Below are 26,435 nucleotides of genomic sequence, written 5' to 3'. Positions count from 1 at the left end.
TCAGAAAACATGTTCAAACGTTTTAGGATTTATCTTAAATGTACTGCAGTGACATTTCCTGTATGTGCAGATGTACTTGTGTTTTGATTGTGTATCATAAGAATCTCATTATTTTTTAATCAGCACGAATGAATTTACACAGAACTGGTAGTGTGTTATTAACAATGTCATAAAAATGTCTCTGGTTATTAAAAATGGGGTTAAAATATGAGATATATTCTTTTCTAGAGGTTTTAATGAATCTAATCTTTTATTCTCTAAGTCCCTCTCTTGTGGATCTGCCTTGACAGCTCCCATGGTTTTTTTTATTTTAATAATGTTTACACTAGTGGGTTGGGACTGACAAGACAAAATTCAGTAGACATCAAACCATTTAGCGTTCCTCCCGTGTCCACTTGAACTTGGACAGTGATTTTAAATCTTAAGACCTACCAGTTTAGGTCTCTCCCCATTGAAAACGATAGAAACTTGGTCTAGAGTAAAAGGAAATACGGGTAGCACTGTCGCCTCACAGCAAGAAGGTCCTGGGTTCGATCCCCAGGTGGGGCGGTCCTGCGTGGGTTTCCTCTGGGTGCTCCGGTTTCCTCCCACAGTCCAAAGACGTGCAGTCAGGTGAATTGGAGACACAAAATTGTCCATGACTGTGTTCATCATTAAACTTGAGAACTGATGAATCTTGTGTAATGAGTAACTACCGTTCCTGTCATGAATGTAACCAAAGTGGGTAAAACATGACATTAAAATCCCAATAAAAATCCCGGGGGCAGTTGTAGCCTAGCAGTTAAGGTACTGGACTAGTAAGCACAAGGTTGCTGGTTCAAACCCCGCCACTGTTGGGCCCTTAACCCTTAATTGCTTAGACTGTATAATGTAAGTCGCTTTGGATAAAAGCGTCTGCTAAATGCTGAAAATTTAAATAAACAAAAGGAAATGCTTTGGAGTTTTTTAATGGCTGAAAAAATCACCTAATTATTCCTTATAATTTCAGTTTCTATTTTTAAATGAGGGAAATCACCAAGCTTACTAAGCTGTACTGGAATCCAGCGATAAAGTACTTCAGCTCGGCTTCCAACCGAAACTATCTAACTGTTTGTTCTGTTGCTTATTGTTAAGCGTGCTACAGCATTGAACACCTGATTTAAGACATCATTTAACTCATTATACCAATCCCTCGTGAACTATAGTGGGTGTGAAAAGGTATAAGCATAAAACAATGCAGAGTTTATCCTGTGTGACCTGATATTGACACCCTGGATGTACTGTATTTGTTTGATTACCAGTATCTGACCTTATACCAGTATCTGACCTTATTACCAGTATCTGACCTGGTCAACAAAAGGTATTTCAGCAGTCACTGGTAAGTTCCTAGATACAAGCTGAGCCCCACTGATGATGTTCAACAAATTGTTGAACTCTGGGGTCCTTCTGAAATCCCTCATAATCCTCCTTTAATGGCCATACTGGATTGTACTGTGTTGAAAAGCTTTCAGTGTAGTTGCAATGGATTGATGTCTATTTTCCAGTTATGTTGGACCCACAGATTCCTGTCACCATGCTGACTAAACATAGCAGAATGTGGATTGCCATACGTATGCTATAATAAGCAAGATGTTGTTTAGGGTGGATTGACATGTTACCTGTGCCATGGGTACTAATACACCCGTCCTTGGCTTTTAGCTCAATGAACACATCATCTGTTATTTCTGAAAGGTTACCAAGTTATATCACAGATAATAAAGTGTACTTTAATGGTGTCCCCAGTCAGAAACAAGAGATTCATAGTGTAAAATGTGAAGCTGACAAATCTGATGTACACTGATCACCCATAACATTAAAACCACCTCTTTGTTTCTACACTCACTGTCCATGTTATCAGCTCCACTTACCATATAGAAGCACTTTGTAGTTCTACAATTACTGACTGTAGTCCATCTGTTTCTCTGCATGCTTTGTTAGCCCCCTTTCATGCTGTTCTTCAATGGTCAGGACCCCCACAGGACCACCACAGAGCAGGTATTATTTAGGTGGTGGATCATTCTCAGCACTGCAGTGACACTGACATTGTGGTGGTGTGTTAGTGTGTGTTGTAGTTTTTAAACACCTCACTGTCACCTCACAAATGTCCAGCCAACGGCACCCCGTGACTGATGACCACTGATGAAGGTCTAGAAGACGACCGACTCAAACAGCAGCAATAGATGAGCGATCGTCTCTGACTTTACATCTACAAGGTGGACCAGCTAGGTAGGAGTGTCTAACAGAGTGGACAGTGAGTGGACACTGCGTTTAAAAACTCACTAACACACCCACCACCATGTCAGTGTCACTGCAGTGCTGAGAATCATCCACCACCTAAATAATACCTGCTCTGTGGGGGGTCCTGACCATCGAAGAACAGCATGAAAGGGGGGTAACAAAGCATGCTGAGAAAAAGATGGACTACAGTCAGTAATTGTAGAGCTACAAAGTGCTTCTATATGGTAAGTTGAGCTGATAAAATGGACAGTAAGTGTAGAAACAAGGGTGTGCATGATCGCCTTGAATACACGGCAGATGGCAGCATTGGTTTTGAATGTAAAGCGACACGCATGCGCAGTCGGGTCCGGCTCAGTGACGTGGGCCTGGCCCATTTGTCGGCGTTTGTAACTGTAGTGTATGGGCACACACACTCTCACATAGACACTAATACAGTGTTACACGAACACACGCACACACACACACACTGCTGTTCCTGCCTAAGCAAGCTTGCTTGAAGTCAGTGGATGTTGTTGAATTCGTGCCCGGCCTGAGAATCTGTTGACATTGTTCTGGACGCTGTAATCTCTCCACCAATGCGGTACAGCAGGAGTTAATGTTTAACTAAACGCCGGGATTAAACCACAATCATCCAAGGTAAACGCACTGCAGCTGGTTCATTCTTCCATGTTTAGTGGTGGTGTTGCACTGGGAGATTCGTGGCTGCTGGTTTTCTGTACTGGAACTGAATCTGCTTCCATTTCTACTTGTTGTTTACACCCGATGCAGCGTTACCTTTAGCTACAAATTAATGTATTCCAGGGTTCTTCATTGAACCACAAACACTTCTGCTTTTGGAGCAGCTCATCATTACATTGACCATCGTTTGTTTGGGGCTTTTCTGCTTCGTGTCATTAAAAGCAGTAAATCCTGTGACACTTAAAGCTGTAAAATCCTTTCTTGTATTTGTCTTGAGAATCATGAGAGATTCATTTATTTACATTTACATTTTCAGCGTTTAGCAGACGCTTTTATCCTAAGCGACTTACAGTTATGTCTGAACACAACTTTTGAGCAATTGAGGGTTAAGGGCCTTGCTCGGGGGCCCAACAGTGGCAACTTGGCAGTGGTGGGGCTTGAACCGGCGACCTCTAGATTACAAGTCCAGTAGCTTAACCGCTGAGCTATCACTGCCCCACGTTGTAGCCTAGTGGTGACCAAAAGGTGGCTGGTTCAAGCCACCACCACTGTTGGGCCCCTGAGCAAGGCCCTTAACCCTCGATTGCTTAGACAATATCAATATACTGTCACAGTACTGTAAGTCGCTTTGGATAAAAGCGTCCGCTAAATGCTGAAAATGCAAATGTAACTATTAGGATTTAACCTCATGTTTTACACACAAGTTTAATATCAAACACAGTCATGGACAATTTTGTATCTCTAATTCACCTCACTTGCACGTCTTTGGACCGTGGGAGGAAACCGGAGCGCCCGGAGGAAACCCCACACAGACACGGGGAGAACATTTCACTCAGGCCGGTCCACGTGGGGACCGAACCCACCCGACCGTACCACCCAGTCATGAGAGAAGGACCAAAGAAAACCAGTCCAATGACGTAGTTGGGTCTATATCTTGAATGGGAAGCTATTTAGTCACTAATAAATCAGGTATCCTGTAGTTTATACCTGGTTTTACCCAGGCTGATTAGTTTTTAATGCAAATGACGAATTTGTGATGTCAAAAAATCGTTTATGATTATTATTTATCATTGTCTAATGGCTACTTACAGGGGATGAAGTACCATGTCACAAAGCAAGTCATCTTACTCATCTCAAACTGGTATGTTCAGCGGGTTGCCCAGTCTCCGGATCCAAATCCAGTGAAGTACCTTTGGGATGTAGCATAGATCTGCACCTATTCCATGATGCGGTCATGTCAGCACGGTCCAGTATCTCAGGCGAATGTCTTTAGCACCGTATGGAATTCATGCCGCAAAGAACTGAGGCATTTTTAGTGCTCAGGGATCCAAACCTATTATTAGTGTGGCGCTTCTGATGTCTAAACGCTGCATAATTACACAGAAAATAAAGAAAGGTTCTGTAGTTTGAAGTTACTATGACCCGGGGGGGGGGCTTCTCCAGATTTGATTGGTAAGTTAGCATCATAGCAACTTCTCAGATCCTACTCAGGTTTTGAGGCTTTGGTCATGTAGATGGTATATTATTGTTGTTTGAGTAAACTGTAGGATTTCTGACCTCTAATCGAGTTATTTTACACATTTGTTATGATTTATTTAGTCACTTTTCCTTCATAGTTCTGGAACTGCACACACAGTATGTGGAATTACTGTACTGTACTGTATGTGCCAGGCTGGCACTTGTCTGACATCAAAGGTGCCATTTCTTTTCTATTTCTTCCTATTTATTCATTCATTTTCTCCCATTTATCTCCCGATTTAGCGTAGTCAATCTGTCCTCCGCTGCCGGGGATCCCTGATTTGGTTCGAGGATGGTATGTTGCTGCTCATGTGCCCTCCAACACGTGCACAGTCCCCTTCTTTTTGCCCATACTTACTGCACAGATGCTTCTATCTGCTAACCAGGGTTCCTACTAGGGATGTAACGATTCAAAAATTCCAACGATTCAAATCGATTTGACATGGGTAATGAATTGATTTTCACTTCAAACAGCAGAGGGCGCTGGCGCTATACACCTTGCCCTGTTGACATCACTGGTGCTATACGCCTGGTTGCCAAATCCGGGGTTTTTCAGCCAAATTGGGCTTAATTCAAAATTGTTTTGCATAGTTTGTTCCTACCTCAGAAAGGAAAGGGCATTCATTATTTAGATAAATAAAAGATTTTATTTTCTTTTTATAAGAGAAATAATAAAAAGGAAACTTTGTCATCATTTGTCTTCAATTTCAGTTTTTAAGTATTGTTATATCCCTAGTCCCTACACAGCGTTTGAAGACCCCACCCACATTGTCCAGTCACCTCTCCCTAGCAGACACGGTGGCCAATTAGTGTCTGCTGCGGGCACGAGTAGTTCAGAACCTCGTCGCTGGTGTACTAGCGGAATTTCCCGCTGCACCACCTGGTGGTGGCCTAGTGGGTAGAGCTTCGGACTATCAACTGAAAGGTTGAGAGTTCGAATCCCAGCTCTGCCTTGCAGCCACTGTTGGACCCTTGATTAAAGCCTTTAACCCTCTCTGCTCCAGTGGCGCCTTACGATGGCTGACCCTGCGCTCTGACCCCGCGCTCTGACCCCGGCTTCCGAACAAGCTGGAGTACGCGAAGAAAGAATTTCGTTGTACTGTACATGTGTGTATATATCTTCTTCTTGTTCCTCAGCCTTTGTCCCGTTTTTCGGTTACGGGGTCGGCATTTCCGGCTTCTTCCCGTTAGGGGTCGCCGGTGGGATTTGGCACAGTTTTTACGCCGGATGCCCTTCCTGACACGACCCTCCCTATTTATCCGGGCTTGGGACCGGCACTTCGATGCACTGGTCTGTGCATCCCAGCGGCTAGGTAACTATGGGACAATTCAGTGTCTCCAATTAGCCTAGCAGCATGTCTTTGGACTGTGGGTGGAAACCGGAGCACCCGGAGGAAACCCACGAAGACACGGGGAGAACAGTACATGTGTGTATATATATATATATTGTATATATATTGTGTATTGGTGCATTGTCATCCTGATACACGGCACCGCCTTCAGGATACAATGTTTGAACCATTGGATGCACATGGTCCTCCAGAATGGTTCGGTAGTCCTTGGCAGTGACGCGCCCATCTAGCACAAGTATTGGGCCAAGGGAATGCCATGATATGGCAGCCCAAACCATCACTGATCCACCCCCATGCTTCACTCTGGGCATGCAACAGTCTGGGTGGTACGCTTCTTTGGGGCTTCTCCACACCGTAACTCTCCCGGATGTGGGGAAAACAGTAAAGGTAGACTCATCAGAGAACAATACATGTTTCACATTGTCCACAGCCCAAGATTTGCGCTCCTTGCACCATTGAAACCGACGTTTGGCATCGGCACGAGTGACCAAAGGTTTGGCTATAGCAGCCCGGCCGTGTATATCGACCCTGTGGAGCTCCCGACGGACAGTTCTGGTGGAAACAGGAGAGTTGAGGTGCACATTTAATTCTGCCGTGATTTGGGCAGCCGTGGTTTTATGTTTTTTGGATACAATCCGGGTTAGCACCCGAACATCCCTTTCAGACAGCTTCCTCTTGCGTCCACAGTTAATCCTGTTGGATGTGGTTTGTCCTTCTTGGTGGTATGCTGACATTACCCTGGATACCGTGGCTCTTGATACATCACAAAGACTTGCTGTCTTGGTCACAGATGCGCCAGCAAGACGTGCACCAACAATTTGTCCTCTTTTGAACTCTGGTATGTCACCCATAATGTTGTGTGCATTGCAATATTTTGAGCAAAACTGTGCTCTTACCCTGCTAATAGAACCTTCACACTCTGCTCTTACTGGTGCAATGTGCAATTAATGAAGATTGGCCACCAGACTGGTCCAATTTAGCCATGAAACCTCCCACACTAAAATGACAGGTGTTTCAGTTTCATTGTCCAACCCCTGTATATATACATATATATATATATATATATATACAGTATATATATATACAATATATATATATGACAAATAAAGACATTCTACAAGCACAATCACCTTGAAACCAAGTGGCATTATTATGTTATTTTCCTTTTTAAAGATTGAAACTTGAGAGTACATTTATTTAAAAATGATTGACCTCAATATATACAAAAGTATGTGGCCGTACAGTGGTACTGTATTTTTGGTAAGTTTGGTGGGGAGGAATTCCAGTGGCTTGCACACAGCCCTGATCTCAACCCCCATTATAAACCTTTGGGATTAATTGGAATGTAGATTGTGAGCCAGGCCCTTCTGTGCTGGACCTTATGATGCTTTTTGACTGGATGCTAAGCATGAATTTCGGAAGCAATCAGACTTGCCTGATTAACGTGAACTAAGAAATGACCTGGCGGGTTAAAACTACTGATCAGAGTGCATTTGGAGGATATTGCAGCTCTGTTTGTGCTATCTGGGATCCTTGAACATTCCTGATGTGTAAGGAGGACGTGTTGGGGAACCTCAGTGAGGGATGGACATACAGGTTGGAACTCGTCTGTTTGGGTCTGTGTGTGGTTACGACCCACCACATCTGCAGCGCCTCGTTCTTTCTTTTGAAGTATACATAAGACGAGTTCTACTTTGTGCCAGTTAGGGATTGGGGGATCCATTTTCGCTGAGTTAATAGATTTTAAATACAGCGGTACCTTGAAACTCGACGTCAGTCGGTTCTGGGAGTGGCGTTGAGTTTCGAGGTATTTTTTCCCATAAGGATGTTTGGGAAACCTGTTAATGCGTCCATGGTCCCGTGGAGCTGCAGATATTTTAATCTCATGTAAAATAATGAGGTTGTTTTTGACACTTAAACACTGAAAATAACACAAATATAATATAAACACTCAAATACAATAAAAGCTGCACTTTAGTTTTACTTCTTTATTGTTTCCTGACGCTTCTTAATGGCGGAGATGCTTGATGTTGGAATACCGTATTCCGTTCAGCACCGGCGCATTCACATGAGAAGTGACAAAACCGCTTTTGTGCCGCTGTGCCGTTATTTCCTATGAAGTGTGATGGCGGTGCACAAAACTTAGCGTGACTTACTGTAGTAAAACAGCGAGTGAGGAATGTGATTAGTGGAGGAACTTATGAGCAGTAATAATGAAGAGAAGTTTAGTGCTCCTGTCTCCTTCTTTTACTACATTAAACCACGTTAAGCTTTATTCTGAACCAGAAGCGTTTTAGATTCTGGGAGAAGCTGATTCTGATTCTCACCATTTCTCAGAAGCTGGAGCTGTAACACAAGTTTAAAAGTGAAACAGGGAGGAAAATCCAGATAAACACAGATACATGTGGAGCGGTAACCCTGGATCTGATCACCCTTCAGTGTGATTACTTTCTCTCACAGGGTGTAATATACTGTAGTTTTTGTCTAATATTAGCAGGAGTTTGATTATTTGAAGCACTGTACCTTCTAACCCGGATCTCAGTTCTGGTGGGCTGGCGTGATGGTCCCCGTTGATGGATTTTGTCGGGTTGCCCTTATTTACCACAATAAACGTTATTTATTTACAAAATTACAAAATTCGACCCTGAATGCAGGTCATTGGAGTGACTGTGGCTTTAAGATCACAATGGTACACGAGCTTGTTCCTGGATTGTGTTTTTCCCCCGCTGTATTTTTCTCTTTCTCTTCTCAGCTCTTTTAAATAGGACCGAATTCTTCTGCTGTTCTCACGTTGCTGATTTTTTTTCACTGGAAACGGCTTTATGTTCACCCTGCTTCCTCGTTTAGTATTCTGGCTGAGTCTTCGCTTCCATCCTGAGGCGAGTGGAAGGAAGGAATCTGTATCCAGTCTGAATTTGTGCTTCTGTGCCGCCGGAGGTTTTGATTCCGACTCCAACGGCGATCGAGCGTCCGGCAGGTCTGAACCGACGCGCCACGGTAGAGGTAGAGGAGACGCTCGGTCCGGTAACACGTAATCAAGAAGCAAATGCCATCTGGGCGGCGTGGGAAGACCAGTGTGAGTACTGGAGCTGTGTGCCATCTGCTTTAGCCTGGTTCAGGGCTGTTATCACACGTCGTGCTAATAATTCCATTATAATCACGTTTTCATTCAGTTCTGTTGATCAGATTAGCACAACTGTAGCAAATAAATAGAATAGAATACGTTTTCCTGCTGCTTCATCCTGGTCAGGGCCGTCTTGGGTCTGGCTTTCCCAGAATCACTGGGTCGCCAATCCATCACGGGGTCTCGTCCACCCCCCGTCTCAGACACAGCCAATTATTTCTGGATGTAGATGCTTAACCGAGCGGTAGCACTGCTGAGGATACAAACCCTGCATCCCAGCAGTGGTGGGCTAGCGTATAGTAAGTATACGCTAGTATAATTAATATTTATATACATATTTTTCCCTGGTGAGTTGGTTTTTAGTTTTAAGTCTAATAACTGGTAACCTTTTGTCCCACCTTTAAGGACCAGATATCAGACCTGGGGTGACGGAGCTATCCTCTTGCTGCCGGAATTCTCTTCCCAAACAAATCTGTGATTGTTCCGATATTGTGAATTTTAAATAATTGATTAAGACTCACTTGTTTACAGTTTGGTGTTGTGTTTCTGACACTGTACTTCTTGTAAAGCGTCTTTGAGTATTCTGGAAAGCACTCTTTAAAATAAATGTATTATTATTACTATTATTATTCATTATCAGCCAAGTAAAGTTTATTTATGCTACTTTATTGTTTTAATCCATCACATTATATATTTTTGTTGATTGGTTGAAAGCACTAACTTAACAGAACTAGCAAGCTGTCTACAATGGCTGTCATTTTAAATGAATAATTTTAGCCACGCTACTACGCTTTATTAAGTTCACACTACACGACTTTCCAAGTCGTCGGGTCGCTGTACAGTTCACACTACACGACTGGATCTCTTGTAATCGGGAGTCTTTTAAGTTGTTTGGTTTTCACACTACACCATCTACCATCAGGAGGAATCTCAGACGAGTCGGTCTAGTCTCCCGAACTACGTTTTGTCACGAAAACACACGCGAGAAGTGACGAGGGGTTTAATGTCACCACGTCCAAAAACGCACGTCAACAATAAGCGAGCGATCAAAGCTGTTTGTGTGCCGATGTAAAAGCGTAAAAGCAAGTAGGAAAAATGAATGAATCTGAGTGGATTTGGCTACGCGACCAGCAGGGGGCGTCTGTTCTGTACTGTAGTGAGTTGGAGGTTAATAAAAATATGTTTTGCAATGCAGCGTGGGTATTATGGTTTGGCGTGGACGATAAGTCACAAATACTGTAAAGCTTGTGTGTGTGCTGATGTATTCTGATAGAAACTATATTACACTCCTGTCTCACCTTTTTTAGCCAGTCGGCGAGTGCTCTCGAGTCGTTGAACAGTTCACACACAGCGATCGAGAGCCGAGTTTCGATCGCCGAGCGAACGCCGAGTTGCCTCCGAGCCGACACATCTAGCGCCGACCAGTCGACGAGCGAAAATCAGGCCAATAAACGTCTAGTGGGAACTAGGCATTACTCACCCAATTTTTTAGATATGCTCACAGATGCCCAAAATTTGACAACTGGGTATAAAGGGTGACTTGTACTCAGAATGCAGGATGGACTCTTCCCTCTTGGACTTGTGTTGATTGGATATTGATTGGTGTTGATTGGCGTGGCTTGGTGTGAACAGAATGTTTAAGGTGTGGCCGTCTTGTTCAGCTAACAATGGCTGTTTTTTATAGAGTGAATATTCTTCATTTTAAGAGAAATTCTTAATGACTGTTGTGTTTATTGATCTTCATCTTAAATATTGTAGTTTTTTTTTGCATTTATTGCTCTTATGTAAATTAGAAGTGAAGCGATGTGGCGATTACCCATACTCCCACTTAGACATAGCCGGTAGTGCTTAATTCTTCCAGCCCTCAGATCAAAGCTTCTCTTTCTATATTTGCTGTCTGATCTTAATCAATGGAATTCATTATACTATATACAGTACCAGTCAAAAGTTTGGACACACCTTCTCATTCCTGTGGTTTGTCTTTATTTTTTTTAAATTTTCAACATTGTACATTAATAATGAAGACGTCCAAACTATGAAGGAACACGTATGGAATTATGTAGTAAACAAAAAAGTGTTAAACAAACCAGAATATGTTTTATATTTTATATTCTTTAAAGTAGCCATCTTTTGCTTTGATGACAGCTTTGCACACTTTTTGGCATTTTCTCAATCAGCTTCATGAGGTGCCACCTGGAACGGTTTTCAATTAACGTTTGTGCTTTGTCTAGAGTTAATTTCTGGAATTTCTTGCGTTTTTAATGTGTTTGAGACTATCAGTTGTGCTGTGCAGAGGTAGAGTTGGTAAAATATAAAACATATTCTGGTTTGTTTAACACTTTTTTGTTCACTACATAATTCCACATGTGTTCCTTCATAGTTTGGATGTCTTCAGTATTAATGTACAATGTAGAAAATAAAAATAATCAAGAAAAACCACTGAAGAGAAGGTGTGTCCAAACTTTTTAACTGGTACTGTATATATATATATACACTGTAGATTAGAGATGGACTGATCAGCGTTTTTGAGGCCGATGCCGATCACCTTTCAGCGCGATCGGCCGATAGCCGATACCGATCGAGGGCGGGGCTATATGCCACGGCAGGGCAACTTGCAATTTTTTGCGCAAGCAAGACATGAAACATGGTCTAAACTGGTTTATTACCATTTTTAAAGAACTCAAAATTAGCAGTAAATAAACAAAGTAAATCAAACAAATACAGCCAATACTGCAATGATTATATTTAGACCACTCATTAATCTAAAACGAAAAAAGTAAATTAAATAAATGCAGTAAAAACGGCATTCATTAAACGCAGACTCTGGGTTATTTTAAACGGAAAACTGCAACCATTAAATGTAGATCTTGAATTGTTTTAAAACGAACTCGAATTGTTTTTAAACAGTAAATTAAACAGTCAATACCGCAATACGCGCCGTGCACAAGCGTGGATAGTGATAGATTGTTTAGCGTCGCTTCAGATATACTGACTGAAAAGAGGAACAGACTGTCATCCCAAAAAGCTGAAATATTACTATTTGTGAAAAGAAATAAAACAGGCCCAGTTGTTTCATTTCAAACGTTCCATATTTTATATAGCTGCTGTTATATTTCATCTAGAATTAATTCAAGACCTACGACGACTGCACGATTTCAGTGACGCTGTGCAGACGACATTTGTTTAATTAGCTGTTTTTCGTTAAAAATAATTCAATATCTACATTTAATGGTTGCAGTTTTTCGTTTTAAAATAATGAGTTTAATGACATAATTTTGACTGCATTTATGTAATATACTGTTTTTCCGTGTTAAAATAATTAATGGTCTAAATTGAATGATTGCAGTTTTCTGATACTCACTGTATTCAGCCGCGTGGTGTACTCTTAAGTGCCGCATCAGATTAGTAGTGTATATATATGGCCGAAAATATATAGACACCCACTCTACATACTCTACAGACCAGGTCTGGAGTCTATACCATGGCAAGCACAAACAGTGTATAAAATCCATTATATTCAATACATTGTATGTGGTAACAGTTTGAGGAAGGTTCTAGTCCATAGAGGCATGGAGGAACTCCAGTAATCTGACCTGAACCCCACTGAACACATTTGGGTTGAATTGGAGCACTGATTGTGATCCAGACGTTCTTGTCCGTACTGTGTAAAGCTTTACCAGAAGAGCAGAGCGAAGGCTGTTATAGCTGCAGTGAGAAGGTGGAATCTATTTATATAAACGACCATGGCTTTGGTATTGACGTTCATCACGCTCATGGTCGCGTGTAAACAAACTTTAGCTGGTGTTTAGTGTTTAGTGTTTAGTGTATTGATTTAAATAGCTCACAGAGCTGAATGCTTTTCAAGGCTCTGCTATATTTAGCTCTGCGCTGGAGTTAGTGTACACGCGGCGTGCGGCGCTGGATTAAACGTCAGGGGTTGCAGAATGGAACCTGCTGTCTGTTTCTCTGGAGCTTTGTCACGGCGTAACACGAGCTGAGCGTCCTGTTTGATTCATTTAGCTGTCGGATCTCTAAACCCTCCTCGGTCTCGCTTTAAAGCTGGAACGTTTTTAACTGCGTCCAAGATCAAGCACTGAAATCAGTAGACGCTCACCAGGCTGGTGGTGTGTACAGACCCTTGATAACCTCACCTGTTACCAGGTTACACCTGTTCCAGAACAACGTTACTTGTATAACTGTAGTCTTATTTTGTCCCAACTTTTATGACTTGGTTTATTTATGAAGTACAGTCAATGGTACAGTAGCTCTCAATGGGCGCAAGGCACACAGAAGCACCCTGGACTCGGTGCCAGTCCATCACAGGGCATATACACACACACACACACACACACACACACACGCATGCACTTAGGGCAATTTTAGTATCTCCAGTTAATCTGACTGTCGGAGGAAACCGGAGCACCCGTAGGAAACCCACACTGACTCATGACCCACAGCACCCAGACCACTCCATTTGGGAATCAAACCCAGGACCCTTTTGCTGTGAGGTGACGGTGCTACCCACCATCCCACCTTTCCTGGAAATGGGCTTTGTACATGCGTCTGTCAGTACTTGTCTATCCTGAGTTAGCAGCTCTTCTCTCTTTCCGTCTGTTTGGACAGCTGGAGCCTCGATCCATAACAAACAGCGGGCTATTTTCATGCCAGCGCTGCATCAGCTGGCACGGTTCTTTCCCAAATTACACTCAAGTGCCGCTCTGTTTATCTTCTCGCCCGGCGGAGAGAGGGGGGGGGGGTATTAAAGCTCCTGTTAGGGCTGCGATTTTCCACCATGAGCTGAAGTTTAGCTGATCAGCCGGGACACGTTTGATACCCGACGTTTGTTTCTGTAGCTGAACGGTAAATTAAGGTTGCCGGACGGGAACAGACGCACGTTCTTACGTTATTATTTACGGTGGATGTTTTTAACGTCTCATTGTGTCTCTGGAAGGTTTGTATTGATACCACGTGACCCCTCAGGTGGCGCAGCGGTGAAAACACACGCTGGAACCAGAGCTGGGATCTCGAATACATCGTATCGAACCTCGGCTCTGCCTGCCGGCTACGTGAACAACGGTCGGCCTGTCGTTCAGATATGGGCGGGACTAAGCCGGACGGGGTCTCTCTCCCAAGACTGGTGCAATTACGACCTCTGCTGGCTGATTGATGGCGCCTGCACAGTAAAGATAAAAGAGTGCTCTCAGGGTGTGTCTCTCCGTACACGACGCTGAGCTGCACTGGCACTCGTCAAAGTGTCGGTGATGAGATGCATACGGCATGCTGCCCACGTATCTGAGGGGGCGTGGGTTAGCTTCGTTCTCCTCAATCAGAGCGGGGATCGGCATTGGTGGAGAGTAGAGATCGAAGGATCGATCGGCTGTGTATCGAAATCGGCCGATTTGTAATCAAAATATGCGATCGGTCGATATTTCCTAAGTTCAGCAGATCCGATGATGTGATATATAAAGATCACCTCCATGTTAAGCTTAACAGCTCAGTGGATTGATCCAGACTTTGAGCTACAAAGCGCCAACCGTCGCATCACCATTCGCCAACCATCGCATTTCACAACCTAAAATAACATAATTAACGATGTGCATCATACATACGATGCAATTTTGCTGATTGAAATATTTACTTTAAAAAGATAATTCAACCTGATCCCATCTGAGTCGATTCTATCAGCACGTTATATAAACTCCTGGTTCACTTTGGTAAATCGTAAGTGGTTCCTGCTTTTGATGTACGTAGATGAGAACAGAAGACGTTACAGAGCCAATCAGAGGCAAAAGTTTATTAATGACTAAATTCGTTAGTTCAGGATCATCTGCTCTGACTGACAGAAAACTTTTAGCTCCACAGACGGAACGAGTCTGACTCGGTTACAGATCTGTGGTAATAGCAGTTTAATTAAGCTTTTTAATGTAAGAGAGTCACACAGAATGTTGTGTAGTAGCTGGTGTTTATTTAAAACCACGACATTAATTAATAACAGTAAACACGGAGAGATAACTGAGAAGAGAAACTTACGCTTCACATAAAATGAACCGACTCCTGAATCACTTATATCGATACTGTGAACAGAGCGTCTCTCTTAAAGGCACACACACGTCAATGTTTTTGTCACCGGTTTATCTTCACTGTTAGACCTATTTTTATAAGGTTTTTTCAGACTGAACTGGATAACATAAACCTGTGTGTGTGTGTGTGTGTGTGTGTGTGTGTGTGTGTGTGTGTGTGGTCAGTTAGACTAATGAAATATGTCTCCTGTGGGTGAAAAAATTAATTGCTTTAGTTTTAGAAGTAAACCCCCAGTGGTTCTGTTTCCTTCCAATCTGGTCATATCCAATTACCCGTTTGCATTCCGCTTCCTTTCTCCACTATCCCGCGTTTCTGTGCAGTGCCATCGATCAGCCAGCAGAGGTCATAATTGCAGCAGTTATGACGAATCCCCTCCGGCATTCACCCTACGTTGTTCGTGTAGGCGCCCAGCCTGCCGGTAGCAGAGCTGAGGTTTGAACTCACAAGTTTGGGATGTCATCTCTGGTGTGCTAGTGGGTTTGACCCCTGTGCCACCTGAGCGCCCAGCGTCCTTATGTTTGTTAACAAATTTTCCCCAATTGCGCTTCCTCTCTATTGGTGCTGACCCCCGCCCCAATTGAGGAGAGCGAACTGACACACGCCCCCACGTATGTTTGGATTTCTGCATGTGTGTGTGTGTGTTTGCGTTTGCAAAGCAGCTGTGTAAATGCTCTGCAGTCCAGATGAAGAACAGCTGCACAGCCGAGGGTCACAAAGGGACGAGAGGGAACTAAACTGTCCCCTCTAGTCTGTGTTACTGACACACTTTACTGGGAATCGAACCCAGGACCTTCTCGCTGCGAGGTGACAGCGCTACCCACTCACCATGCTGGACAGAGTGGTGCATAATGTGGTACTGTTTACACTAGTGGTGTAGTACTGTACATTGTAGATTTCTGTGTATGCTGGACGGAGTGGTGCATAATGTGGTACCGTTTACACTAGTGGTGTAGTACATTGTAGACGTCTGTGTATGCTGGATTGAGTGGTGCATAACGTGGTACTGTTTACACTAGTGGTGTAGTACATTGTAGACGTCTGTGTATGCTGGACGGAGTGGTGCATAACGTGGTACCGTTTACACTAGTGGTGTAGTACATTGTAGACGTCTGTGTATGCTGGACGGAGTGGTGCATAACGTGGTACTGTTTACACTAGTGGTGTAGTACATTGTAGACGTCTGTGTATGCTGGATTGAGTGGTGCATAACGTGGTACCGTTTACACTAGTGGTGTAGTACATTGTAGACGTCTGTGTATGCTGGACGGAGTGGTGCATAACGTGGTACCGTTTACACTAGTGGTGTAGTACGTTGTAGACGTCTGTGTATGCTGGACGGAGTGGTGCATAACGTGGTACTGTTTACACTAGTGGTGTAGTACGTTGTAGACGTCTGTGTATGCTGGACGGAGTGGTGCATAACGTGGTACTGTTTACACTAGTGGTGTAGTACATTGTAGACGTCTGTGTATGCTGGACGGAGTGGTGCATAACGTGGTACTGTTTACACTAGTGGTGTAGTACGTTGTAGACGTCTGTGTATGCTGGACGGAGTGGTGCATAACGTGGTACTGTTTACACTAGTGGTGTAGTACGTTGTAGACGTCTGTGTATGCTGGACGGAGTGGTGCATAATGTGGTACTGTTTACACTAGTGGTGTAGTACGTTGTAGACGTCTGTGTATGCTGGACAGAGTGGTGCATAATGTGGTGCCGTTTACACTAGTGGTGTAGTACGTTGTAGACGTCTGTGTATGCTGGACGGAGTGGTGCATAACGTGGTACCGTTTACACTAGTGGTGTAGTACGTTGTAGACGTCTGTGTATGCTGGACGGAGTGGTGCATAACGTGGTACTGTTTACACTAGTGGTGTAGTACGTTGTAGACGTCTGTGTACGCTGGACAGAGTGGTGCATAATGTGGTACTGTTTACACTAGTGGTGTAGTACGTTGTAGACGTCTGTGTACGCTGGACAGAGTGGTGCATAATGTGGTACTGTTTACACTAGTGGTGTAGTACGTAGACGTCTGCGTATGCTGGACAGAGTGGTGCATAATGTGGTACTGTTTACACTAGTGGTGTAGTACGTAGACGTCTGCGTATGCTGGACAGAGTGGTGCATAATGTGGTACTGTTTACACTAGTGGTGTAGTACATTGTAGACGTCTGTGTATGCTGGACGGAGTGGTGCATAATGTGGTACCGTTTACACTAGTGGTGTAGTACGTTGTAGACGTCTGTGTATGCTGGACGGAGTGGTGCATAACGTGGTACCGTTTACACTAGTGGTGTAGTACGTTGTAGACGTCTGTGTATGCTGGACGGAGTGGTGCATAACGTGGTACCGTTTACACTAGTGGTGTAGTACGTTGTAGACGTCTGTGTATGCTGGACGGAGTGGTGCATAACGTGGTACCGTTTACACTAGTGGTGTAGTACGTTGTAGACGTCTGTGTATGCTGGACGGAGTGGTGCATAATGTGGTACCGTTTACACTAGTGGTGTAGTACGTTGTAGACGTCTGCGTATGCTGGATTGAGTGGTGCATAATGTGGTACCGTTTACACTAGTGGTGTAGTACGTTGTAGACGTCTGCGTATGCTGGACAGAGTGGTGCATAATGTGGTACTGTTTACACTAGTGGTGTAGTACGTTGTAGACGTCTGTGTACGCTGGACAGAGTGGTGCATAATGTGGTACTGTTTACACTAGTGGTGTAGTACGTTGTAGACGTCTGTGTACGCTGGACAGAGTGGTGCATAATGTGGTACTGTTTACACTAGTGGTGTAGTACGTTGTAGACGTCTGTGTACGCTGGACAGAGTGGTGCATAATGTGGTACTGTTTACACTAGTGGTGTAGTACGTTGTAGACGTCTGTGTACGCTGGACAGAGTGGTGCATAATGTGGTACTGTTTACACTAGTGGTGTAGTATGTAGACGTCTGCGTATGCTGGACAGAGTGGTGCATAATGTGGTACCGTTTACACTAGTGGTGTAGTACGTTGTAGACGTCTGTGTATGCTGGACGGAGTGGTGCATAACGTGGTACCGTTTACACTAGTGGTGTAGTACGTTGTAGACGTCTGTGTATGCTGGACGAAGTGGTGCATAACGTGGTACCGTTTACACTAGTGGTGTAGTACGTTGTAGACGTCTGTGTATGCTGGACGGAGTGGTGCATAACGTGGTACCGTTTACACTAGTGGTGTAGTACGTTGTAGACGTCTGTGTATGCTGGACGGAGTGGTGCATAATGTGGTACCGTTTACACTAGTGGTGTAGTACGTTGTAGACGTCTGTGTATGCTGGACGGAGTGGTGCATAATGTGGTACCGTTTACACTAGTGGTGTAGTACGTTGTAGACGTCTGCGTATGCTGGATTGAGTGGTGCATAATGTGGTACCGTTTACACTAGTTGTGTAGTACGTTGTAGACGTCTGCGTATGCTGGACAGAGTGGTGCATAAATGTGGTACCGTTTACACTAGTGGTGTAGTACGTTGTAGACGTCTGTGTATGCTGGACGGAGTGGTGCATAATGTGGTACAGTTTACACTAGTGGTGTAGTACGTTGTAGACGTCTGCGTATGCTGGACAGAGTGGTGCATAAATGTGGTACTGTTTACACTTGTTAGCTAAGTGTACTTTATACGCACCAGGCCGTACAGGACCGATTTCTGACCGATTGTCGTTCGATTCATTGCAGATTTTGGGATCAGGCTCGGTCTGCGTCTGTCTCTGACCTCACTTCACAGGTCACCTCGGCCTCGTTCCTTCCTCCCTTCACTTCTCCTTCTCGCTGCACTTTGCTCTTTCACTGTTTTACTTTCTTCTCTCACCCCGCCTCTCTCCTCTCTCTTCTCTTTCTCTTTCTCTCTCTGTTTTTTTTCTCGCTCGTTTTTGCCCACAGCGAAGGGTGATCCCCACTCGAACATCCCCGGGGGTTTAGCATTCGAGCGCGGCTTTAAACCTCAAGCCGAGCGTCTGAGGCAACCCGGAAGCGCGAGCTGCCTCGGTCAGGTCAGGATTCGCAGAAGTGGCTTTTGATTCTGAGACGCGCACACTTCCCCCGGGGTTACCGTCATGACAGGCGAGTGAACCGGTAACGTCGCTGATGTCTCGGCGGGTGAATTCCACCGTGTACACGACGTCGGTGCGCCTCGGGGCTCGGTGCGCACTTTGATCCCGACTGACTTCGTGACCGGCGGATGACTGAAGCGGCCGTGAATCTGTCGGCGACGTCGGGTTCGGTGGTTTGAAAACGCAGCCTTTAAAAAAATAGCTTTTTTACTCGGATGGAATCTGGTTCTGAGTCTGTACGACTGAAGAAGGAGGTGATTTCTGGGTAAGCCTGACGTTCAGTGACATTTTTTCTTTTCTTGGATGCTTTTGACAGTTTGACACTTCCTGAGAAGTTCCGGATGAATCTGTAGTGACTTCTGTAGATCGTTATTCAGACCTAAAGTTTGTGTTTGTCATCTGTTTACTGGTTAAAGGGATACGACTTCATTTGCATAGGTTTGAATGTCTGAATCTGCTGCTTGTAGAAAATGCTTTTAGCCACGTCTCACAGCAAGAAGGTCCTGGGTTCGATCCACAGGGACCTGGGTCGGTCCGGGTCTTTCCTGTGTGGGTGTCCTCCCACAGTCCAAAGACATGCAGGGTAACTGGAAATACAAAATTGTCCGTGACTGTGTTTGACATTTAGCTTGTGAGCTGATGAACTTCCGTTCCTGTCATGAATGTAACCAAAGTGTAAAATATGATTTTAAAATCCTAATAAATAAATAAATAAATAAATAAATAAATAAATAAATAAACCTTCACTAGGAATGTAACGATGCACCACAAGACTGCACATGTGCCACGATTCGAATCGGTTTACATGTATAATGAATCGATATTCACTTCAAACAGTAGTGGGCGCTGGCGCTATTCACCTCGCCTGGTTGACGGCACTTCACAAAGTTGCCAGATAGGGGATTTTCCAGCCAAATTTATTTATGTGAAGATACTTTCTTTATTTGTATTATTCATTTATTTATTTTAAAATTTCATTTGTTTTTTTTACACAATAAGCATTATTTGGCATAGTTTGTACCTACCTCAGAAATAAATGGGCATTCATTATGTAGATAAATAAAAGATAATCACAAATACAGGATTTTATTTATTTAAAGGGAAATAATAAAAGGAAACTTTGTCATAATTTGTCTTTAATTTCATTTTGTTTAAAAATTCGGGAAACAAATCGTATCGTAAACCCAGTATCGTGAGTCGTATCGCATCGTGGGTAGAGTGTATCGTTACGTCCCTACGAATCACTGATCGCTGGTTGTCGTGTGTTCACACCGGCAGTCTCATCATCGCCTGTGGGCGTCAAGCAAAATTAAAAGTAAAAAAGATTCTGTCTCGTATCTACAAAACATAACGAAGAAACTATCTGACCACGAATCAGGCGTGTCCCCTGGGTAGTCTATCACTGTCTGTTCATCAACATGACGTAAATAACTGTTTGTTCTTTGCGATCGCTGCATCTATTTGTTGATGTTGACTCCTTGACGCTGAGTATCTCTTCCATCTCTAGTAGGAACGATTATCCAGGAGTCAAAAGTTTCACGGTGGCGGAGATAAAGCGCGTTCCGCTCGGTTCGATCCGATTGAACACCGAGCGCGGTGGCAAGCGGTCAAAAACGAGCGTCGGAGCAGTGTATCTGCACTGTGATTGTGTTCAAGAGCAGCTCTGTATGGGGGAGCGACTACGGTTTCATGAGCTAGTCACACTTGATGTTCGTTTTGCCGAGCTACGTCGTCATCGACAGCGTCTCTGTGTCCGATTACGTGTTCAGACTTCCAGACGGGGTGTCGGGTTCCTGTCGGGGTTTGTTTCGTAATTTTGTCTAGATCGGCATTTCTCAACCTCGATCAGTCATGGGAAGAAACTCTGGAGTCACGGCAGTCTAAAATGTGTTAAACATGTACGCTCAGCACAGCTGATGGCCAACACACACACACACACACACACACACACACACACACAAAGACAGCGCTTTTCCACCAAAAGAACCCTGGTTCTTGAACCGGTTCTGTTCAGATTTCTTCGAACCGTCTGGTGTTTCCACCAGTTTTTGGGAACTAATCGTGCATCATCAACGGTGGCGTTACACAACGAAAGTAAAGAGTAACATGATGGCGGAGCGTGTAGATTATCTGTGGGGATTTGTGCTGCTGTTACAGATGTTGGTTTTAATGTAAAAAGCATGGATCAGCTATCGGTGATAAGGAGACGTGACGTGTTTGTCTCAGTTGTTTTCTTTAGTTCATTAATGTGAGAAGCGTTTTGCGCTTCACTCTCACCGCGACTCTCGGCACAAATAACCGATTTGCTCAGCGCTCGACTCGAGCGATAAAACACTAAAGTTCCACGACATGAAATAACCATCAAACCCAGTCTAAAATACAACACATGTATCTGTGTTTAACTGGATTTACTTCACGTGTGCTGGTTCTTCAAGCTGGGGCTTCAACTAAATAAAGAGTAACGTGGCTGAATGTACTAACAGTACCACACAGAAACACTCAATTTCTCTCAGTTATTACTGGTTATAAGTGTCTCTGTACAGGTTATAAGCACTCTGTACTGGTTATAAGTGCTGGTTGTAAGCGCTCTGTACTGGTTATAAGCGCTCTGTACTGGTTATAAGTGCTGGTTGTAAGCGCTCTGTACTGGTTATAAGCGCTCTGTACTGGTTATAAGTGCTCTGTACTGGTTATAAGTGCTCTGTACAGGTTATAAGTGCTCTGTACAGGTTATAAGCGCTCTGTATTGGTAATAAGTGCTGGTTATAAGTGCTCTGTACTGGTTATAAATGCTCTATAAGCGCTCTGTACCGGTTATAAGCGCTCTGTACAGGTTATAAGTGCTCTGTACAGGTTATAAGTGCTGGTTATAAGTGCTCTGTACTGGTTATAAGTGCTCTAAGTGCTCTGTACCGGTTATAAGCGCTCTGTACCGGTTATAAGCGCTCTGTACAGGTTATAAGCGCTCTGTACAGGTTATAAGCGCTCTGTACAGGTTATAAGTGCTCTGTACTGGTTATAAGTGCTGGTTATAAGCGCTCTGTATTGGTTATAAGTGCTCTATAAGCGCTCTGTACAGGTTATAAGCACTCTGTACAGGTTATAAGCGCTCTGTACTGGTTATAAGTGCTCTATAAGCGCTCTGTACAGGTTATAAGTGCTCTGTACTGGTTATAAGTGCTGGTTATAAGCGCTCTGTAATGGTTATAAGTGCTCTGTAAGCGCTCTGTACAGGTTATAAGCGCTCTGTACTGGTTATAAGTGCTCTATAAGCGCTCTGTACAGGTTATAAGCACTCTGTACAGGTTATAAGCGCTCTATACAGGTTATAAGCGCTCTGTACAGGATATAAGCGCTCTGTACTGATACAACTGCTCGACTTACAATCATTATTGTTTACAGTTTGAGAGATTGAGGATTATGAGCCTTGCTCAGGGTCATAATGGTCCTTGAACCGACAACCTTCTGATTACTAGTTCAGTACCTTAACCGTTGAGCTTCCACTGCCCCAATCACACGAATTCAATCATTAGAAGGGAGTGAGAGAGGGTCGTTTACTCCCGTCGTCTACCTCTCGAAACATCTGCTGAACAACCTCACATCCTGCAGCTGCACATCTGCACAGTCTCGCACGTTTCAGGGTCTAAACGAGGACGTTTTTAGCTTTGATTTTACATACTGAGTGCTGAATCAGAGCGTGAAAACCCTGAATTAGAGGCTTTTCTGCTAAACCAGGACCACATCAGCAAGTTTTCCTCCAAATTTAGTCATATCCACTTACCCGATCGCATTTCACTCCCGCTACCGCTCCGAGGAGGGTCGTGACTATCACTCGCGCCCCTTTCGACACATGCGCATTACCCAACCGCTTCTTTTCACCTGCATTATGTGTCGTGGAGATCCGTATCACGCATGGAGAGTCACGCACCGATCTCCATCATCCCTTGTCTCTGTGCAGCGCCATCGATCAGCCAGCAGAGGTCGTAACTGCAGCAGTTGTGGGGAATCATCGTCTGTATAGGCGCCCGTCTTGCTGGTAGCTGCTGATTGGTAAACGTAACATAAATATGCCCGTTTATCTTTGGTAAACAGTTTGGGGAAGGTCTTTTCTCTTCCAGAATGACTATGCCTTGTAAATACACTGGTGTGGAACACCGGTGGCCTGCACAGAGCCCAGACCTTCCTGTCCAACATCAGAGCCTACATCTCGAACGCTCTTTTGATTGAATTAGCCACAGACACACTCCGAAATCCTGTGGAGACACTGACACTGACATGGTGGTGGTGTGTTAGTGCGTGTTGTGCTGGTATGAGTGGATCAGACACAGCAGCGCTGCTGGAGTTCTTAAATACCGTGTCCACTCACTGTCCACTCTATTAGACACTCCTACCTAGTCGGTCCACCTTGTAGATGTAAAGTCAGAGACGATCGCTCATCTATTGCTGCTGTTTGAGTCGCTCATCTTCTAGACCTTCATCAGTGGGCACAGGACGCTGCCCACGGGGCGCTGTTGGCTGGATATTTTTGGTTGGTGGACTATTCTCAGTCCAGCAGTGACAGTGAGCTGTGTCTGATCCACTCATACCAGCACAACACACACTAACACACCACCACCATGTCAGTGTCACTGCAGTGCTGAGAATCATCCACCACCTAAATAATACCTGCTCTGTGGTGGTCCTGTGGGGGTCCTGACCATTGAAGAACAGCATGAAAGGGGGCAACAAAGCATGCAGAGAAACAGATGGACTACAGTCAGTAATTGTAGAACTACAAAGTGCTTCTATATGGTAAGTGGAGCTGATAAAATGGACAGTGAGTGTAGAACCGACAAATAAAAAGTCCCAAGCATACTGTGAAAAAATAGTGTGATACAAAGATTGTGCATCATCCCTCAGAAACTAAAGCATTTCCACACAACCGACCCATTCGTGGTCATTTTTTAATCAGATCTTCACTACCGGTTTTGTTTTCCTCTATTTTTGACTGATTAGTATTTCTTTCTAAACATCGTGGTCAGTTATGTGGAATATATCGATATTTTGCCCTAATTAGAAGTGGTGTCCAGGTCCTTGACCGGCTGTAATATTAACGTGACGTAACACCGATTCGTCTCTCCCGCACAGGTGGCGACGGACAAGGTAGCCGGCAAGCTGAGTTCGACTCTTTCATGGGTGAAGAACTCGGTGTCGCACACGGTCAGTCAGATGGCTAGCCAGGTGGCCGCTCCGTCCTCGCTGCACACGGCGGTGGGCTCGTCCGCCGTCTCGCTGTCCCCCCCGGGCCTCTCGCCCTCGTCGCCGTCGTCCTCCAAGCTCAGCCCGGACGAGATGGAACTGCTGGCCAAGCTCGAGGAGCAGAACAGGTAAGAGACGCGTCCTCCGCTTCGGGAATCTTACGTAGGCTCTGGGTTCGATTCCCAGGGTCCTTTCTGTGTGGAGTTTGCATGTTCTCCCCGTGTCTGTGTGGGTTTCCTCCGGGAGCTCCGGTTTCCTCACACAGTCCAAAGACGCGCAAGTGAATCATGGGTAGCCTGTAACTACCTGTCTTGTCATGAATAAATAAAAGTAATTGGCGCCCAGGTGGCGCAGCGGGATATTCCGCTAGCACACCAGCGCCGAGATTCTGAACTCCTCGGTTCGAAACTCGGCGTTGCCACCGGTTGGCTGGGCGCCATCTAGCGGGCATAATTGGCAGTGCCTGCAGCAGACACTAATTAGCCACCATGTCTGCTAGGGCGGGGAGACCGGACTATGTGCGTGGGGTCTTCAAACGCTGTGTAAGGAACCCTGATTAGCAGACAGAGGCAAAGAAGGGGTCGGAGGAGGCGTGAGCAGCGATATACCCTCCTCTAATGCATTTTGGGGATCTCCAGCAGCGGAAGACAGATTGACTACACTAAATCAGGGGAAAAAGGGAGAAAATGCAGAAATAAATAGAAAAAAAACAAACTTTGTACACAAACGTCTCACAAAGAGTCCGAGTCAAGTCACGAGTCAATATAATCTACACAAAACGTATATTGGAAATGTAGCGTAGAAATAAAGAAATAATCTGTAAGTTCAGATAAAAACAACAACAGATTAGCGAGTGTATTTAGCCGTTTTACTCAGTGCCTTTACTTTCCTAGCTACCAGTTAAAAGCTTAAATTTAAATCACTTCGCCGGAAGCTGGAACATTTACCCAGGGGTGTCGTAGTAGGGTGAAAAGTGGGACTGAGTTACCAGGGCCTCAAGTCGGGGGAGGGCCCTTGAGGAGTCTGGAATGATATTTTTCATTAAATATCATTTAAAGATCACAATAAATGTTGCTAACTAATGTAAATGTAATGTTTTGGGTAAATAAATTGGTTGATTGATGGATTGAATTGTGTGTCCTAGCCTACATACAGTGTCTGAGGACAGGCACCCTCACCCCTTGCACGAAATGGTTTAGTCCGCCTTCACCGGGCTAGGCTCATTTAATTTAGGTAGTGCGCGTTGTATCCGTGCTGTGGAAGATGATGCCCAATAAATCTAAATCAGGCAGGAACGAGAAAAAAAAAAAAAAAGAAATGTGGGAAAGCAACTGCTAACGAACTTCTTTCCCAAGAAAGGTGAGCCCACGGGCACTGCTTGTGCATAGGGCCCAGAATTTGGTGCTACGCCCCTGCATTTACCCACTGCGTGTGTTGCAGGTTAAGACGGTCAGAGCATTATTAGAGAGCAGAATCAGAATGATGTCAGATCATATATACTGTATATATATATACAGGGGTTGGACAAAATAACTGAAACACCTGTCATTTTAGTGTGGGAGGTTTCATGGCTAAATTGGACCAGTCTGGTGGCCAATCTTCATTAATTGCACATTGCACCAGTAAGAGCAGAGTGTGAAGGTTCAATTAGCAGGGTAAGAGCACAGTTTTGCTCAAAATATTGCAATGCACACAACATTATGGGTGACATACCAGAGTTCAAAAGAGGACAAATTGTTGGTGCACGTCTTGCTGGCGCATCTGTGACCAAGACAGCAAGTCTTTGTGATGTATCAAGAGCCACGGTATCCAGGGTAATGCCAGCATACCACCAAGAAGGACAAACCACATCCAACAGGATTAACTGTGGACGCAAGAGGAAGCTGTCTGAAAGGGATGTTCGGGTGCTAACCCGGATTGTATCCAAAAAACATAAAACCACGGCTGCCCAAATCACGGCAGAATTAAATGTGCACCTCAACTCTCCTGTTTCCACCAGAACTGTCCGTCGGGAGCTCCACAGGGTCAATATACACGGCCGGGCTGCTATAGCCAAACCTTTGGTCACTCGTGCCGATGCCAAACGTCGGTTTCAATGGTGCA

The 26,435-nt window shown here is 44.4% G+C and overlaps 1 protein-coding gene across 3 annotated transcripts in view; it reads left to right on the top strand.

Moving 5' to 3' along the window:
* The first annotated feature begins 2,715 nt into the window (after positions 1-2,715).
* The window catches only part of evi5b (ecotropic viral integration site 5b), a 91,096-nt gene continuing 67,376 nt past the window's right edge, over positions 2,716-26,435 (top strand). Inside the window, exons 1-2 of one of the 3 annotated variants that reach the window (XM_062997246.1) lie at positions 2,716-2,892; positions 24,222-24,460. In XM_062997246.1, the coding sequence (XP_062853316.1) occupies positions 24,303-24,460 (158 nt within the window). In that variant the 5' untranslated portion in view covers positions 2,716-2,892; positions 24,222-24,302. Of the gene's footprint in view, positions 2,893-8,760; positions 8,881-24,221; positions 24,461-26,435 lie in introns of those variants that run through there. The other 2 variants (XM_062997245.1, XM_062997247.1) reach the window with 2 other exon arrangements.

This window comes from Trichomycterus rosablanca, chromosome 6, assembly GCF_030014385.1.
Source record: "Trichomycterus rosablanca isolate fTriRos1 chromosome 6, fTriRos1.hap1, whole genome shotgun sequence".
NCBI lineage: Eukaryota > Metazoa > Chordata > Actinopteri > Siluriformes > Trichomycteridae > Trichomycterus > Trichomycterus rosablanca.
This window is presented reverse-complemented; position numbering and strand designations above follow the sequence as displayed.